The following is a 19,907-nucleotide window of genomic DNA, read 5'->3' on the forward strand; positions in this document are numbered from 1 at the left end:
AGCCCGGGCGACTTTGCGGACCTGACGCTCCTCTGTGGCGCTCCACCGCCCCCTTGGGGAGCTCTTGATAATTACTCTTTGGCGCTGTGCGGTATACGTTGGGGGCAGCTTTTTCTTGTGGACAGCGGTGAGAAGGCTAGAACGCTTAATCATGACTACTGAATGCCCAAGAGTCGAAAAAAGAGACAACCTAGTGGTGGCTGCTCTGTGAGCACCAAGGAGACATCGAGCTTGACATGTGGCTCTAGTAAGCACTGGGCGAAAAGCGGGGGCTCAAAGAGGAAAATTTCTTTCTCCTTCCTACCTGGTTTCTCAAAACAAGTGTTGGATGTAATGCAGGGGCGGCAATGGGATTATATTAAGTACATAGTTGAAGGAGACCATAGAGAATCCGAATCTTCAATCCCAAGCAAACTTCTAGGTCTTTCACGGAACCTTAAAGTGTGGCTGAGTTTCTGTTACAGAACTTTTCATTGTTTGTCACACTCTTGGTTCTTAGCCAACGGGAAAGACTCAACTGAGGGAGGAAATTATACATATTTTACCTGCACATCTTAAAAAGCTTAAAAGCTTATTAAAAATATTACTGAACACATTAACCACAATATTGGGTGCTTTTAGTCATGTTAAGAACAAATTTTTTCTGTCTGAATGCAGTAACAGTTTGGCATTACCCTTATGGCAGCATGGGTGCATTTCTTATAGTCTAGGCTTTCTAGAGTTATTTAGGGACAACATAGGTGGTTTCCTGCAACCAAAACAGAACTTAGTTATTTTCTCTGTGGGCAGTCTGCTGCCCAAAGGGACTGTTCATTACACAATACATACTGAGTGCTCTCAATATGCCAGGCATTATGCTTGGTAATAAGACTATAACTTTATGGAGCTCAAGTTCTAGTGGAGGATATAGACCACAAAGAAGTTGGATGATTGAAATATGTGCTCTAAAGGAAGTAAACATGGTGGTGTAATAGTAACTGGGGGAGGCCCCTCTGAGGCAGGGATATTTGTGCTGAGACCTGAAGGTGGCAGGGAGCCCATTGTGAGAGGAGCTAAAGAGAGCATTGTGCCCATTCAAACTGCTTACATTATCTCTCCTAACCTACTACACTCTGCTGGCTTTGCTCTATTTTTCCCGTTGTTTCCTCTGTTGCTTCTTCTCTTTTATGTGAAGAGACTGGTCTTTTCAAGAAATCATAAGTTAATTTGAACATTTCTGATTATGTCTGGTATAACCTTGAAGTCTTTTTAGAAGTATGGTTTTGTTCTTTCCCAAGAGACAGGTGTAACATATAGCACTTTTAGTGAGCTCATTTCTCTTTTGGTTTCATACACTTTGTAGCATAAATGTTTGGAGATGTTCAAAACAAATGAAAATATCTGGTACATGAGATAGTCCAGATAAAATTTAGTCTTAGCTAAAGTGCTCGATTCTTAGCTTGAAGCAATATTGCACACATTAAGGTTTTTCATTTTGTTTTTTTAAGATCTAATTCTCTTTTCATGGTTCTACTGAAAAATACTTGGAGAGACTAAATAGCAAATGATCAATGTATACAATTCTGCATAAGTAAAATGAAAAAAACTTGATTAATAGTGAATGCTCCACTAGACAAAACAGCAACTACAGTTTTATAAATTTTTTTCTCAAATCTGAGATAAGAAATTGTTCAAATTTTTAAAATAGTTCTTTATTAATAAAATACATATTTTAAAATTTACAAGTTAGGTAAAATACCTCCAAAGTTAAATGTCATTTCTCATATAATCATTGTACAGAAGTCATATATATAATTTCTAGTAATTTTCTACCAGTCACTTGAAATAACATCCTCAAGGTTTAATAATATATTGTAATAATTCCATATTTCACCTTTTAGAGTTTGATAGAAGACAGTCAATATCCTGAAGGATTTCAGAGGTTTTTTTCAATGCCACTGATACACTCTTTTCATTAACTTCCTTTAGCAAGGTTTCTGAAGATTCTGGTTTACAATGATCCAAAGACTGTTCATTTTTCTTGTTAGAAATCTGGCTTAGGACACCACTGTTCTCCAATAATACTAAGTTGCTTAGTTAAGGAGCTTTTTCCCCATATTTTTCATTGTAATTGTTTTTAATTCAGAAAGCCTAGCCTTCATATTAAAATATTATTTCTCCATTGGGAGGAAGATCTCTTGGATTCATAATAGAGTTGGGACTTAAGAATTTATCAAGTCTATCCCTTATAGATGAAGAAACAAGTTAAGACTATAAGAGGGGGAAAGGAAAAGAGAGTATGTATGTCCGTATTTGGATGGAAGTTTGGTGACAGGGAGGAAATAAAAGAATTAAAACCTCAGTAACATTTCTTTAAATGAAGAAGTGATATGGGAATAAAAGGGAACCAAAGTAGGGGTGAGAGGAATATAAACAATCTGTGTAGGGTATTTTTAACTTAAAACATCTAGAGTGAAAAGAATCTGTCCTCTGTTGCAGAGCTACTTTATTATTTGAATAGGATTATGGAAAAATAACAGGATAAAAGAAATTTAGATGAGTGGGATAGGAATGTACAGAACAAAAGGTTTAATAAGAAAAAGAAGTAAGAGTCCAGTCCAAGCTGGTGATGTAGGAGGTTCCTGAACTCACCTCCTCCCACAAATGTGACACTGAATCTACAGCTACACACGGAGAAATTCTTGCTGTCAGAAATCCAGGAACTACCAGAGTGACTCCTATACACTGAGTGAATAAGAAAATATCCACAATTAAATGGGTAAGAAAGGTTGAGACACACTTTCACTATAAACCCCACCCTTACCACAATAGGGGGGAACTCACAATTCCCAGCTTCTCCCTGAGGAGTAAATGACCCAAGATCTAATGCTCCAACTTTTAAGACTTCTAAGTGTGGAAAAGGCCCCTAAAACTCCTAGCTCTGAGCAGACAGAAACACCCATCTCCCAGTCTTTCCCTCAAAGAGGGCTATTTGCATACTTTAAAAGCTGCTGCCTGAGGTATGCCTATTTGCATGTTTTAAAAGCTTCTAATTTAGCATGTGCCTCGGGGCTGAATGTGATCCTCCCTGGAGACTCAGGAGGCTGGCAGATGATATCTCCACATTCTTTCTCTGGCCTACTCAAGGTTGGTGCTATCTCCCTGGAAGGAGCTTATACACAAAAGAAAATATCAGTGAAACAAAGAGCTGGGGTGTTTTTGCAAAGATAAAATAGACAAACCTTTAGCTAGACTTATCAAGAAAAAAAGAGAACTCAAACAAATAAAATTAGAAATGAAAGAGGAGAAATCACAACCAATACCACACAATACAAAGGATCATAAGAGACTACTATGAACAATTATAGGCCAATATATTGGACAACCTAAAAGAAATGGTTAGATTCCTAGAAACATACTGAATCCAGGCTGATTACTAGTAAGGAAATTGAATCAGTAGTAATCAAATACCTCCCAACACAAATGGTTTCATTGGTGAATTCTACTAAATATTTAAACAAGAATTAATACCAGGGCTTCCCTGGTGGCGCAGTGGTTGAGAGTCCACCTGCCGATGCAGGGGACACGGGTTCGTGCCCTGGTCTGGGAAGATCCCACATGCCGCGGAGCAGCTGGGCCCGTGAGCCATCGCCGCTAAGCCTGCGTGTCCGGAGCCTGTGCTCCGCAATGGGAGAGGCCACAACAGTGAGAGGCCCGTGTACCGCAAAAAAAAAAAAAAAAAAAAAAAAAAGAATCCGCCTGCCAATGCAGGGTATGTGGGTTTGAGCCCTGGTTCGGGAAGATCCCACATGCCATGGAGCAACTAAGCCCATGTACCACAACTACTGAGCCTGAGCTCTAGAGAACATGAACCACAACTACTGAGTGCAAGTGCCACAACTACTGAAACCTGCACGCCTAGAGCTCATGCTCTGCAACAAGAGAAGCCACTGCAGCGAGAAGCCCGCACACCACAACGAAGAGCAACCCCCACTTGATGCAACTAGAGAAAGCCTGCACGCAGCAACGAAGACCCAACACAGCCAAAAATAAATAAATAAATAAATAAAATTTATAAAAATAAATAAATTATGAATTACCAGAAAAAGAAATTAGGAAAACAATTCCATTTACAATTACATCGAAAAGAATAAAATACCTAGGAATAAATTTAAGCAAAAAGGTGAAAGATCTGTACATTGAAAACTATAAGACATTAGATGAAACAGAATAAGACACAAATAAATGGAAAGATATTCTGTATTCATGAACTGGAAGAATTAATATTGTTAAAATGTCCATACTATGCAAAGCAATCTACAGATTCAATACAATATTCAATGTATTGAACAATACAAAATTCCAATGGCATTTTTCACAGAAATAGAACAAACTACTGAAATTTGTATGGAACCAAAAAAGACCTCAAATAGCCAAAGCAAACTTGAGAAAGAAGAACAATGCTGGAAGTTTTCTGATTTCAAACTATAGTAATCAAAACAGTATGACAAAACAGTATGGCAAAAACCAGAAATATAGATCAATGGAACAGAATAAAGAGTCCAGAAATAAAGTCACATATGTCTGTAATGGTCAATTAATTTACAACAAACAGTCAAAAATATACAATGGAGAAAGGATAGACTCTTCAATAAACAATGTCAGGAAAACTGGACCTCTACCTTACACCATACACAAAAATCAACTCAAAATGGATTAAAGACTTGAATGTAAGACCTGAGACCATAAAACCCCTAGAAGAAAACATAGGGTGTAATAAACTCCTTGACATCAGTCTTGGCAATGACTTTTTGACACCAAAAGCAAAGAAAACAAAAGCAAAAATAAACAAGCGGTACTTGTCAAACTAAAAAGCTTTTGCACAGCCAAGGACACCTTCAACAAAATGAAAAGGCAACCTATGGAATGGAAGAAAATATTGCAAATTATACTTCTGATAAGAGGTTAATATCCAAGATATTCAAACAACTACTACAATTCAATAGCAAAAAAAAAAAAAAAAAAAATTAAAAATGAGCAGAGGAACTGAATATGTACTTTTCCAAAGACATACAGATGGCCAACAGGTACATGAAAAGGTGCTCAACATCACTAATCATCATGGGAAATGCAAATCAAAACCAATGAGTTATCACCTCACACCTATTAGAATGGCTATCATCAAAAAAATAAGACAGGTTGGGGCTTCCCTGGTGGCGCAGTGGTTGAGAGTCCACCTGCCGATGCAGGGGAACACGGGTTCGTGCCCCGGTCTGGGAAGATCCTGCATGCCATGGAGCGGCTGGGCCCGTGAGCCATGGCCACTGAGCCTGCGCGTTGGGAGCCTGTGCTCCGCAATGGGAGAGGCCACAACAGTGAGAGGCCCGCGTACAGAAAAAAAAAAAAAAAAGACAGGGCTTCCCTGGTGGCGCAGTGGTTGAGGGTCCGCCTGCCAATGCAGGGGACATGGGTTTGTGCCCCGGTCTGGGAAGATCCCACATGCCGCGGAGCGGCTGGACCCGTGAGCCATGGCCACTGAGCCTGCTGAGCCTGCGCGTCCAGAGCCTGTGCTCTGCAATGGAAGAGGCCACAGCAGTGAGAGGCCCGCATACTGCAAAAAAAAAAAAAAAAAAAAAAAAGACAGCAAGTGTTGGTAAGGATATGGAGAAAAGAGAACCCTTGTGTACCTTGGTAGAAATATAAATTAGTACAGCCACTGTGGAAAACAGTATGGAAGTTTCCTCAAAAAATTACAAATAGAACTACCATAGGATCCAGCAATCTTACTTCTGGGTATATATCCAAAAGAAAAGAAAACAGTTGGGGCTTCCCTGGTGGCACAGTGGTTGAGACTCTGCCTGCCAATGCAGGGGACATGGGTTCATGCCCCAGTCCGGGAAGATCCCACATGCTGCGGAGTGGCTGGGCCGGTGAGCCATAGCTGCTGAACCTGTGTGTCTGGAGCCTGTGCTCCGCAACGGGAGAGGCCACAACAGTGAGAGGCCAACATACCGCAAAAAAACCCAAAACAAAACAAAACAAAAGAAATGAAAACAGTCTGTTGAAGAGATAGCTGTACTCTTACGTTCACTGCAGCATTTTTCACAATAGCCAAGATATGGAGACAACCTAAGTGTCCACTGTTGGATGAATGGATAAAGAAGATGTGGTACATATACATACACACAATGGAATACTACTCAGCCATGAGAAAGAAGGAAATTCTGCCATTTGCAACAACACAGATGGACCTTGAGGGCATTTTGCTAAGTGAACTAAGCTAGACAGAGAAAGACAAATACTACATGGTGTCACTCATATGTGGAATTTTTTAAAAAGTCAAACTCATGGAAACAGAATGTAGACTGGTAGTTGCCAGGGGCTGGGGGTGGGGAAAGAGGGAGAGGTTGGTAAAAGCATATGAACTTTCAGCTATAAGATGAATAAGGTCTGAGGATCTAATGTATAACATGGTGACTGTAGTTGATAACACTGTGTTGTATGACTGAGGTTTGTTGGGAGGGTGGAAATCAGACCTCCCCCGGGAGGGGTGGTGAGATAGAGGAGAGGAGGAAGATAGATATGTAAAGTGATATATGTGTTAATTAACAAGATAGGGTGATCCTTTCACAATGTGTATGTGTGTCAGGTCACTATGATATACTATTTAAGTATCTTATAATTTTTTCAATTATATCTCAATAAAGCTGAAATTTTTTACAAATAATAGTATATAAAAATCCTACAAATTTTACAAAAGAAAGAAGTCAGAGATAGTTCTCAGTTATAATTTAGAATATAATTATATAAGTGTGAAAGTCTCCATAGGATATCTTAACCTTAGTTCACTGTCCTTTGCTGAGTTAAACCCAATGAAAAGTACAAATGCTAACATGATGTACCTCCTATAAACAAGATACATCTTAAATTACAATCTTAAATATTATTCAATAAAGCTCTGTAATATATAAGTAATGGATTAATATAAAGTACAGAGTCATGAATTAAGCCTACAATGGAAAGGGAGAAATTACGCAGGACAATAGATTCTGTTTAAAGGATACAGTTAAACTTCTGTATCTTTTCAAGTTCAGAAGCCACAGACCTGTGCAAAAAAAAAAAACTCATGCTAGTTGTCTGATTCTTTTATATCCACAATATTTCAAATGAGCATACTTAATTTTTTTTCATAAAGATTAGAATTTTTGACATAAGAACCTAGAGGTTAAGAATTCTCTTTATATTGGCTTTATTGAGCAACAAATCACCTTGACTCAACTGATGCTTACTGTGCCTTTCATGAGTAAGGCAAGTAATAAAAGTCCTCCACCTCCAGGACTTTTGAATTAAGTATTGAGGTTTGAAGGTAATGGGCCTTCCTGCTACAACTCAGTACTGATGTGGCATATCTTCTACTTTCCTCCTCAAGGTTTACTAAAACTTTAAAAACCTACTAAAATCTCATCACTTCTATGAAAGAAATACTCTCTTCTTTGAATTCCTACAGCAGTATGTTAATTAATCATAAACTTCTTTGTAATGCTTTCTCTTGAACTATTTAATTTTCTGATCTTCATACCTAGATAGTTTCTTTGGAGGAGAAGGGATCTTACACATATAGTAAGACCTCATTTATATGGAACTCTTAGGGAATGGATGGTCTCCAGGGCCAACTTTTTATATGACTGAATTAGGTGTCAAAACATAATAACTACTTTCTATTAAATTTCTCTGGAATAGACTACCTAATCATTTCATTGTTTGCTTAAGCACAGTATACTAAACATTCTCTTTTTGACTTGAAGGGTTAATATATGAACATTAGCCCTTACCATGTTCCACAGAAACAGATATTGGGGCAACTGGTGTGGGATAGAAGGCTAAATGTACACAAATCCAGCAGAACCTCTTATGTGTGTGTGTTCTTTGTGTTTTCCCTCATCACTAGATGAAATATGAGCAGTGGCACACAACTAGAAAATAGTGTAACTGGACTAGCTCTGCAAAAATAATGAGGACATTCATGCTAGAACATCTCTTTAGTCAAGTCACTAGAAAAGTCTTTTCACAGCTCACAATAAGGTAGAAGACTTGTCTGCTTTACTGGCAGACAATGGACCATACGCAATGGACCACATGCACCTCATCAGCCTGCACTCTTTCCTTGTACTCTAGCCTATGAACGGAGAATAAAAGAGATCTTTCATCATTTTAAGCATCTGTACTAAAAACCTGGATGTGACTTACTCCAAAACCCGCCGACTCTTCATCATTGCAAAACACACTCCCCCTGCCTTTTTTAAACATGAGACACATTTTCTGGGTACACCCAGAACCATACAAACTACCTTTAATGCTGTCACTCATATGATAAACCAACGTCTTATGAAATATCTCCTGTACTATTTTTTGACAAGCATTCCTATTAAAAAGTTGAACGAGTAAGCTAATAATATAAGGTGAGTTGGAAATAAAATATTGAAATACAATTTAGGTAGCTGTATATTATGTTTATAGCTGAAATACAATTTAGGTAGCTGTTTAGTATGCGATCTCTTCTCTCCCTTCAACCTATCCACTTTGACAAGAAAACAAGAATCATCTGACTCTTGTGGAGATGTCTTAGGCTTTGAGAGGGGAATGGAGCTGTTCAAGTGCTGTATCTCTCCTCCCCACTCAATTCCTTTGTCTCCCCTCCGCTCCGCATTGCTTCCACCCATAGTTGCTTTCACCAATCTGTACTTCTCTTACCCCCTCACTTCTCAGTTTGTCTTGACAGTTATCCTCCTCTAAGCTTTCATATAAAAAGGCTAGCATTTTACAAACTTTGCCAGCTGAGCAATGATGAAGTAACCAGTTTTATAGCCATGTACCATTTCCCTTTCTTCCCAACTATGTTTTTTGCTAGCTATTAAGGCAACTTTTCTGCTCCCAAACTGTAGCTGAAGAGAGGGACCTGGAAAGCTGAATCCTTAAGATATCTGGATATTCAAATAACATCTACTGATTTGATTGTACCTCTTTCTCTAAGTAACTTAGGAAAAGGTGATAAGAATCAAGCTTACTGTTTATATATATTTTTCATCATGCACCATGCACTAAGACACCTTACAGCTTACTTTATTCTTTTTATTTATTTATTTGGCTGTGCCAGGTCTTAGTTGCGGCACGCAGGATCTTTAGTTGCAGCATGTGGGCTCTTAGTTACGGCATGTGGGATCTAGTTCCCTGACCAGGGATCCAATCTGGGCCCCCTGCATTGAGAGTTCGGAGTCTTAACAGCTGGACCACCAGGTAAGTCCTCTTACAACTTACTTTAATTTAAAACTTCCTAAATTGTTCCTGATATCCTTCTTTTCCAATATAATCAGATTATACTCTTGCAGTGACACTAACCTTCCTAAGGCTCTTTCTTCCTGTCATTTTTCCATATAGGAACTTGTAATTCTATGAAGTCTGAATTCCTCTATTGATTACAAGGTCTATTCCTATCCATCAAAGTTACACTACACCCAAGCAGGTAAGTGTCTGCTGCATAAAAATTAACTTCTTACTATCTCCACAAGCCAAAATACCCTTTTTTACCTCTGCCCTTGCTTCCTCCCTAAAATGTCTTAATTTCCCTAAATATTCCTTCGGAGCCCAGTTCTAGTCCCCTACACACTGAAAGGAACACAGGAGGGACTGAAATCTTGCTTTATTTGTTGATTATCAATTAATTTGGGGGAGGCAATTAATATAACAGAAATGATTTAAAAATCAACTTTTTCTGAAAGCTTGTTATGTTAGTCAACATTTTATTTCCTTTAATATTACTAAGATAAAAATATATATATATACTCTAAATTTTTCCATAAAGTTTTCAGGATGAATTTATTACACTAAAAGAGTCACCCATTTTGATATGAAGTTTTCAAATCTTCAGATGAAATATACTATGATGAAATGTAATAAATGAGATATCCAATTAAAGATAAATTACTTTCAAGATTTAAGCTATCAAAAGATCATAGGAGTTAAATATATTTAACTAAGAGAAAGTTTTTTTGGGAAAAAGAGTCAGTTTACCTTTTAACATTTTAATTTTTGAGGATTACTTGGCTCTTCTACACAGATTAAGTTTAAAATAAATACAAATACCAGTTTTCTTCCGGAACAGAAGATGAAGGCTGTGTAGGCATTTCTTTCTGACTAGTCTGGGTCAGTCTTCTGCACCATGATATTACTGTTGTCACATATCTAGATTGAATACATTAAGACAGATATTTGAAAAACAAACTTGTAGAATATTTATAAAAGCATTTAAAAATTGGAAAAATCATTAAGACGGTTTGGGAAAAAAGAATGAAGAAAAAATTCTAAAGTAGGGCAAGTTTTTAAATCATTTTCATTGGAAAAAGAAAAAGCAAGTTTTTCTCATTCATCAGGAATAAAATGATTTACTCACATATATGATTAATAAAGATGAGATTTAAGAATCAGAACACAGGTTAACACTTGGATTTCATTCAAAGTTCTAATGTCTAAATTCTCCTTTTAGTTTTTCAAAGTAAAATGAATTTCATTAAATTTTATCATGAAAATGTCTTTACACACAAGACTAAGTGAGCATTTGCTTTCTAAAATTTAAACCAGAACACACCTATTAATGCACACACACACATGCAGAATTACATATAACTCATCAAACACACAAAACAAGTATCAAGTTCAGTAAAATGAATGATTTGGAGTGACTGGCTGAAATAAATAGTTAATGTTTGCTAAATAGACACTATCTTTTGAGGCAAATTATTCAAACTAGCAATGAATGTTGGAGCATTTAAACCAAAATGCAATAAATCCCAACAGAAAAATAAATTCAAGAGGTAAGAAAAGCAACTGTTTTGTGAACATCCTCAAGTAAAATCACTAACATGTCAAGAACATCACAAGGAGAATGATTATTATAACAAATTACATAAGCCAAAAGATAAAAAGCATATTCATAAAAAGCTGATTTCAAGAATCTTCTCCATTTTAAGAAAAATCATTAGCTAGTTTGTTTTATTTCACTTTACAGAAATATACATAAATTTAGTTATTTGTGGCTGTAAGCCTTAGTTTAAATTGGTTAGGGGATTAATTAGTTAACTGGTTAACACAGCTGACCACAGTCCAACCTCCACAGCAAGCCAGTTATATCTATAACACATTTCTTTTGAAAAATCACTAGAATACAAATGGAAATGATTAAAGCTGACCTGATCTATTTAGTTATGCTAGAGACCAATATAACTGTAAACCCTGAAAACTGCTGAGGAATTCCCTGGAGGTCCAGTGGTTAAGACTCTGCGCTTCCACTACAGGGGGCGCGAGTTCGATCCCCAGTCGGGGAACTAAGATCCCACAAAGCCACGCGGTGTGGCCAAAAAAACAAAAACAAAAACAAAAACACTGCAGCTACTAAAACCCACTGAAATGACTTTATGCACATTTTCCACATGGAAAAACTAAAAATATATACAACATTTAAATAATGTTTTTATTCTTCCTCTCTGTCTAAAAGGAAGTTGTTTACTAACATGAAATTATTTTTTTAATTGCTTTCCAGTACCTTTCATATGGTCCAGGGTGTTGAATCTGAATTAACTGATTTCGCCCATCAGGAAAAGTTAACTTACACCAACCTAAATTGAGACCTCGATTTACCTTAAGAAGCAAGGAGGAAAGGTAAGTTTTAGTATTCTAGAACTGAAAAACAACACCTTCTTTTTAATTAATTTTCAGTAAAAAAAAAAAAAAAAGAAGTAGATGAATCATTAAAACTTTATTTTGACTAACTTAAAAGTTTTATTTTACATGGGATATGGGTATTATTCAACCACCACCCTTATATAGATAGTTATCAAAAGAACAAAAATACTAGTCCCTCTCTCTATAATGAGTTACCTTTATAAAAATGATGATTTGTCACACCTTTCTGATTTCTGCTAGGAAATCCAATGAGATCAGTAAAGCCTCTTGACGGATTTTATACTTCAAAAAATAGAGATACTGTGGTACTTCATTTTCTTTGTACTATTTCCACAGATTAAAAATAAATAAGTAAATAATAGATTTCAGTCTGAAGTATAATTACCTGTCTCTTTTCAATAAGAGAGCTGAAATTCCAATTCAGGGTTAGAGTAATGCCATCTAAAAAGACAGCATGTACTTTGTCATCAGAGTATGCAAGAAATCTTCCCACGTTGGGTATGAATGATTCTCTCAAAAGCAAAGGCAGTATATTGCTATCATTTATCCCAGGTACCTAAAACCAGAAAATATAAATAGCAGGAAAGAGAGTTATCCACTAATAAGACTGAAATGATTAATGAACACTGAGGCAACTTCAGATTCTCATTCAGACGTCGAATATTGTAGAACCCTTATAGATGTTTTGACTTTTCCAGAAGTGGCTACCCAAAAGAGTCTATTGTAAGCAGATTAAGTACTAATACCTTTGGAAAGTCACCATTCTGCTGAACTTTACATAGAAAATAGACAAAGATTAGGAACTACAGCAACATATAGGTTTATAATCAAAGCAGTATAGATACAGAAATCAATGTCTGAGAATCACTTCCTCCAAGTCAGCATTAAAAAAGATTTACTTTTACAGTTATGGAAATAGAATGAATACTGTAATATGTTTCAAAATAACTATTTTTCACATACTTCGAATCCAATCAATTCCCCTGCCCTCCCCCTCTAAGAAAAAAGAAAAAACAAACTATATACAGTAAAAGTATAACATAAAAGCCCAATTTTTCAGTGTTTATCTATTAAATGGATTTTTTAAATAAACCAGTATTAATATTACAAAGACTTTCTCACATGACTTAGATGAAAGTAATTTGAACTTATATGTATGTATACAAATAATAAAGCAATTAAAAATATTTTGCTTTAAAATAATTCAAGATACCATTTTCCAGCAGCATATATGATAGTTATGGCTTAAAGAAAGCTTCATCTTGGCACAATGCTGAAGAATTCTGTGAACAAGAAAAATACTACTTAAACATTTGCAAATAATGTCATTTTCCAATTCTAGCAACCCATTCTCACTGCTATACAACATTTTAGGCAAGTAACTCATTTCCACAAAAATACGTTTGGACCTCTTTCTTCCTTAAGCCCCTAGAAGGGAACTACTACTGTTGCTTCCCTTTGTGCTAATCTTACATAGTTAAGGTTATTCCTCTAATTTTTAGCAATGAAATGACTCCAAATGGAGAGGATTTTCAGAATTTGCTCCTTTTTAAGAAGTGACAGATTCACAGCACCTGAAAGGTTTAGCATAGTCTAAGAGTGGTGGGGATGTGAATCAACTGTCCCTAGAAAATCAAATGACCAGTTCTGCTCCTTCAAATCTACTTTAGAAGTTGCTTAGGGCTTCCCTGGTGGCACAGTGGTTGAGAATCTGCCTACTAATGCAGGGGACACGGGTTCGAGCCCTGGTCTGGGAGGATCCCACATGCCGTGGAGCAACTAGGCCCGTGAGCCACAACTACTGATCCTGCGCGTCTGGAGCCTGTGCTCCGCAACAAGAGAGGCCGCGATAGTGAGAGGCCCGCGCACCGTGATGAAGAGTGGCCCCCGCTTGCCACAACTGGAGATAGCCCCCGCACAGAAATGAAGACCCAACACAGCAAAAATAAATAAATTAATTAATAAAACTCCTACCCCCAACATCTTAAAAAAAAACCAAAAAGAAGCACCTAAAACCAATCAATTTCTGGAGGTGAAATATAAACAAATACACGCAAAATATATTAAAAAAAAAGAAGTTGCTTAAACATAAGTTTATAAAACAAATAATTTAATTCAACAATCCACTTTCATTCCTCTCGGTGCCACAGACTGATTAATGAATTAAAAAACATATGAACCAAAGAACAGTTCACCTTCTGTTCATTCTCAGAAATCGTTATTACTCCTAGGATAATAAAGAAGTATGAAAATTCAAATGTATCATCAAATCTTCAACTTGATTACAAGGAACAATAATGATGCCACACGTACCTAGAGAAAGGGCACTTCCTTCCTTCCAGCAGTTGCTTGCTATATGCGGATGTTTCTCCATATTTAACTTCAAATTTCAAAGCCAGAAGTACTTTTTTTTTTTTTAAATAATTGGGATTTTGTTGTTGCTGTTGTTGTTGTTTTAATCTTTATTTATTTATTTGGCTGTGCCGGGTCTTAGTTGTGGCACAAGGGATTTTCGTTGTGGTATGTGGGATCTTTAGCTGCGGCATGCAGGACCTTTTAGTTGTGGCATGCGAACTCTTAGTTGCAACACGTGGGATCTAGTTCCCTGACCAGGGATCGAACCTGGGCCCCCCTGCATTGGGAGTGTGGTAGCCACTGGACCACCAGGGAAGTGCCAAGAAGTACTCTTATAATGACATTGTGATCACTTTATTTTATAAATGATGAGACCAGAAAAGTTGACAGATTTTACTAAAGACATTTCCACTGTACTCACCAATTCTTAATCTTATCCTAACCACTAGAAAATGTATCAAGTTTCTCAGACACGTAACACTTGATTCAGTTGAACGTGAAGCACTTACCTGGTTGCCTGTTTAATTAGAGAACAAACAGAAAATGGACTTCCTGGTCTATCTGGAGGAAGGTTATTTACTGAATAAGTTTTCTCTTCTCTCTGAAAATTAGTTTAAAAATTTTTTAAAGATTCAATAATAAATTTTGGCCATTATTACTTAGCTATTTTTTTCCTTAAAATATGTATTTATACAGTAAAAAGGCAAGCAGTTATCTTAAGTTAATCAACAGCTCATAAAAGGTAACTTTAAAAGGTATTTTATGATGCTTTTCCATTTTCCCTTTTTTTTTAAAAGTCTAGAATTCCTCCTATCAAAAGTTATCCTACTCAAAAATTACATTCTAATAGCCTATAACTTACTGCTCAATTTAAATCTTGGCTGTACTCAAATTAACAAACTAATTTCCCTGTGCATTAACAGGAAACCTACCATAAGCCCCTTTTTCCCTTTAGACAGAAAAAAAAAAAAAGAAGAAGGCAGTTAAATAGGCTTAAAAAACTGTTTTAATTACTATTTTAATTGAATGACTATATCATTTTGTTATATTTTATTAATGGAAGAACAATTGCTAGTTTGTGTAAGACAATATTATTATTTACAAGCTCAACTTCTTGAATTAGAAAAAAATGTTGTTTTGTTATTCCCTCTGAATTTCCTCTTTCTCAGACTCTTTCATGCTAGTGTTTACCAGGACTCTGTCTCCAGCCTTCTCTTCTTATTTCCTGGTTTCTTCCTGGGTAATCCCAGGAGGGTCCAAAACTGTGTTCATAATAAATATCAAAACAGCAACAACTAACATTTATTAAACAGATGATACTATGTGCTAGGTGCTATGCTATGTAGTTTACAAAGGATTATCTCATTTACTCCTCAAAATAATCCTGAGAGATATGAGCTATTAATGTCTATTTTTTAGATAAGGAAGCTGAAGCTTGAGGGCTAAGTAGTAGTAGAGGTCTGAATTGAACCACAAGAGAGTGTTGCCCATACTCTACCATCAGTGAGAGAAAATAAGCTTCAAAGTCGGAGCTGGATTCAAATCACAGGTGTGCCTTTCACTACTATAATGATGGGCAGGTTATACAAACTTGTGTTAAGTTTCAGTGCCTACAACCTATGAAATGGGGATACTACCTACCATCCAGATTGTCCCGAGGATTAATGAAATAATACATATATAAAGCAGTTGGGACAGAATTTAGTCTATAGTATGGTACTGAAAAAATAGTCTCTCCTCTTTTATCCTGGACTGTAGACTTGAATATCTAAATCTCTACCGGATATCACAAAGACATTTCAACTTCAACATGTCAAAATGAAATTACCTTCCCTTCAAAATCTGCATTTTTTTCCCCTCTCTCCTACTTCATATTTACCTCTGGTATGTCAATCATTACATGTTATTCCCTCTTCCTAGAACTCAGCTCCCTCCCTCCATCACCTCCCTTTGTCTGACTAACTCCTACTTTTCCTTCAGCATCAGGGAAGTCATTAAGGAGGTCCCATACGCTAGGTGAAATCCCCTAGTTATGTCTACAAGCACAGAAAACCTCTATTCCTGCTTCTTGGTTTCCATTACAATTTCAATTTAATGTTTTATACTTAATGTTGGTCTTCTCTGCTAGAATGGAGCTTCGTGAAGGTAGGGGCTGAATCTGTTTTGCTGACCTCTGTATCCTCAGCATTTATTAGCACAGTGGGCTAAGTCACATGGTAGGCACTCAAAATATCGCACCTTAATTATTTATGTCTTCCTCTATTGGATACTGAGTCCCTCGAAGGTTCTTGTCTTTTTCCACTGCCTAATTTCATCAATTCTAAAATGCTTATTTTTCACAATTTAACCTCTCTGAAATAAAGATGCATCTTACAATTAAGAGTTTCTTTCAATTACTATCAGGCAGATGGGACTGAACTATAATAGAATTTAAATCTTTTCTGGAAATCTCTTGGTAAGTTAAAAAAATGCCATCATCAATACAGTTTAGGTTTAAAAAATTTTTGGTTTAATCCAGTGCCTGGTACCACCACTCACTGATGAATTCCATAACTTGGCATCATTTTCAACTCCTTCCTCATCCCCACTATCCCGTTCAGTCATTAGCTCTGTCTCCTTAATATTTCTTGGGTCCATTCTTATCTTTCCATTCTCATTACCACTGCCTGGCCCTCATACTTCCTTCTCTGCACTACTATCCATGTCTTCTAACTGGTTCTACAGCTTGAAGTGCCACTGCTTCCCCATCTCAGTTCATCTTCCTCTGAAACGACCTAACAAAAATATGATGTCACTTCCCTACTTAAATCCTGCAGTGGCTCTCCAAAAGCAATAGGGTTTCTCATGCTCCATTAATGAACTGGCTCAACTTGGTCTAATCTCTTCTGTGGACATTTCCCCCACCATTCTACCTCTGTTTTAGTCTACTACAGCCTACCACAGCATTTTCATTTCCTTCAACATTCCATACTGGCCCCAGACTCTTGCCTCCAGTTAGATGACATTTATCTACTGTTCTATGCACTAGCAAAATAGTGTGTTGAACAAGACAAGGCTTACCTCTAGGTGGGTTAGTTAGTAAACAAACATTGATCAATATGAAAATGTCACAAAGTACTAAATGCCAAGAAGAAAAAAAGAGGAGGGTACCTTGATAGGGAGTGTCATGGGTAGCTTCTTTAATCTGGATAGTCAGGAAAAGCTTCCTTGAGGAGGTGACATTTAAATAGAAATGCTAATGACAAAAGGCCAGCCATGCAAAGAGTTGAGCAAGAACAGTGTTCCCTTAGCTATATGCTCCTCTAACATCCAACCCTCTCTTGCATAACTCCTCCTGCCATGTCTTTCTCCAGAAGGCTTTCCTGGAGCCTCCCAAACAGGGTCAGGTACCCTTCCTTATGTGGACCCAAAGCACCAAGTGTTTATCTCTATGGAAGCACTTACACTGTCAGTCCCTGTCAATCTTTCCTCTTTAAATTTTTAATTATACAAGCAATGATACATTACTACTTTTTTTGGGGGGGTAAGAGTTCAAAAATATAAGATTTCAGTCCCTCCCAACTCTTCCTCCCTCACAAAATCCCAGATTCCTCCCCAAAAGTAACCACTTCAGTTTAGTTTTTATCTGCCCAGATCGTTCCCTGTGCATTTACACATGTATTATATACAGTGATATAATTGGGTTTGGGGTTTGTTTTTTGTTCTTTACACAGAAGATATCACTGTACATCTTCTCATGCAACTTTTTTTTCACTCAACAGCATTTTGGAGATCTTTCAGTATCTGTCTTTCTATGCGTCTACATCTTCCTCATTCTTTTAAACTGCTTCTAACATTCCCACGACCCGATCACCACAGCTTATTTCACCATTTTCTACTGATGAACATTTAGATTGCTTCCAGTTTTTCGCTACTACAAACAAGACCACAGTCCACATCCTTGGCCATGCTTCTTTGTATATGTGTGCTCATATTTTTCTAGGATAGATACCTTAGAAGCAGAATTTCTAGCCAATTTTACTTGATATTATCAAGTTGGCCTTCATGAATCAATTTACACTCCAATCAACACTATGAAAGCACCCCTTTTCCCCATACACTTGCTGGCAGTAGATATTATCAACCTTTTGACAATTTGATGAGTGAAAAATATTATATCATTGTTATTTTAATCTGCATTTCTTTGATGCAAGTAGTAAAGTTGAACATGTTTTCAAATACTATGGGTTACATGGCATAATCATTCTTATCTTTTGCTCATTTTTCTATTAGGTTTTTTTTTTTTGGTCTTTTTATTAATGATTTATAGTGTACAATATTTTCTTCCAGGCCTTTGTCTTTTTTACTTTATCTAATTTAACAGAAGTTAAATATTTAAACTTTAACATACATTTAAAAATTTCAAGCTGATCAAACTTTTCTTTATGCCTTCTGGTTTTTTGTATTGTACTTAAGAAGGCCTTCCCTATCACAACACTATAAACACTGTCCTTCTATTTTCTTTTAATACATATAAAGTTTGGTTTCTTACATTTAGCCCTTTAATCCACCTGGAATTTATTTTGGAATATGGGTTAAAGTAAGGAGCAAACAATTTTACTCCCAAAAGAAAGCCAATTGTTTCTAAATCTTTTCACTCAAGTAGACAGAGGAGAATGAATGTGTTGCTCACTGGGGTCTGAGTGTGTAAGGCCCAAAGCAGTCCACCACAAAGGCACAACTAACTTGTCTGGAAGTTTTGTTTTATCTCCAAAGCACATGTGATATGTTTGCTTCAGTATAAAAATTATCACCCCCTCCCGATGACACCTTTGAGTAAAACTGAAGCTCCAGGAAGATGTTCTGTATTTGCCTTATAGTTTTTTGAACTCTCGATACATAGCAGTCAGTAGTGTGGATGTATATGCATACCCACTCTATTTGCCTGTTTACTGAATCATCTCATGCACTACACATGTGTGTGCACGCACACACACACACACACACACACACACACACTACTGGTCATGCTTTCATCTCATTTGCCTGTTTGCCTGCCTGACTGACTACTAGACTGTGAACTCTTGACTGCAAGAACGCTTCATCTTTACCCAGTGCTTAGCAGAGTGCCTGCCTACGAATGTTCAATTAATATTTATTGAATAAATACTTTCCTACAAATAGACTTCAGCAGGGAATCTGCTCTAATATATACTAAAATATTTATGAATAAAATGATACTTGGGACTTACTTAAAAATAAATAGGGAGTGGAGGGGGCAGTGGGAAGTATAGATGGAACAAGCTGGGTAATGGGTACATGAAGGTCTGTTACGCTAGTCTTTCTGCTTTTGCATATGTTTGAAATTTTCCCTAGTTAAAAAAAAACTGCTCTAGTTTTAAGTCTCCTTCCTAGCAACCCTGATAATCTTATCACTCAAATACTCTGTAATAGAGAAAAAAAACGTATTATGTTCCATCCTGCAAAGCAAAGCTGTGTGATACTATAGTAATCCCTATAAAAGGGTGGATTTCAAGTATCAGACTGGGAACAAGCAAATTTAGACTATTAACAAAATTTCCACATGATTACATTTTGGTCTGATATATTAAATAGATCATGTTATGTTTCACTGTTTTCAACAACAGAACGATCCTGTTCAGTGTTCTAATTGTATATGAAGATTTAGGAGTTAAGAGGTGTTTTAAATATGCAAGCAATTGTATGTAGAGAGAAAAGAATGTGCTTTGTAATATGCAAATATTAATTCAAAGAAGTATACTGATTCAAAATAATATTGCTGATTTCAGTGTTTCCTATTGATAAATTCTATGACAGAAGAAATTTAACTTCTGATT

General features: G+C 36.6%; 1 protein-coding gene across 2 annotated transcripts in view; it reads right to left on the reverse strand.

Moving 5' to 3' along the window:
• Positions 1–1,744: 1,744 nt before the first annotated feature.
• The window catches only part of C3H5orf34 (chromosome 3 C5orf34 homolog), a 34,442-nt gene continuing 16,279 nt past the window's right edge, over positions 1,745–19,907 (reverse strand). For both annotated transcript variants that reach the window (XM_060091677.1, XM_060091676.1), the window contains exons 7-13: positions 14,580–14,671; positions 12,929–12,998; positions 12,101–12,271; positions 11,576–11,670; positions 10,120–10,218; positions 7,044–7,084; positions 1,745–2,063 (exon numbers count right to left, since the gene is read on the reverse strand). In XM_060091677.1, coding sequence (XP_059947660.1) covers positions 1,870–2,063; positions 7,044–7,084; positions 10,120–10,218; positions 11,576–11,670; positions 12,101–12,271; positions 12,929–12,998; positions 14,580–14,671 — 762 coding nt within the window. In that variant the 3' untranslated portion in view covers positions 1,745–1,869. The remainder of the gene's footprint in view (positions 2,064–7,043; positions 7,085–10,119; positions 10,219–11,575; positions 11,671–12,100; positions 12,272–12,928; positions 12,999–14,579; positions 14,672–19,907) is intronic.

The sequence above is a fragment of the Mesoplodon densirostris genome, chromosome 3 (genome assembly GCF_025265405.1).
Source record: "Mesoplodon densirostris isolate mMesDen1 chromosome 3, mMesDen1 primary haplotype, whole genome shotgun sequence".
NCBI classification, from domain to species: Eukaryota; Metazoa; Chordata; class Mammalia; order Artiodactyla; family Ziphiidae; genus Mesoplodon; species Mesoplodon densirostris.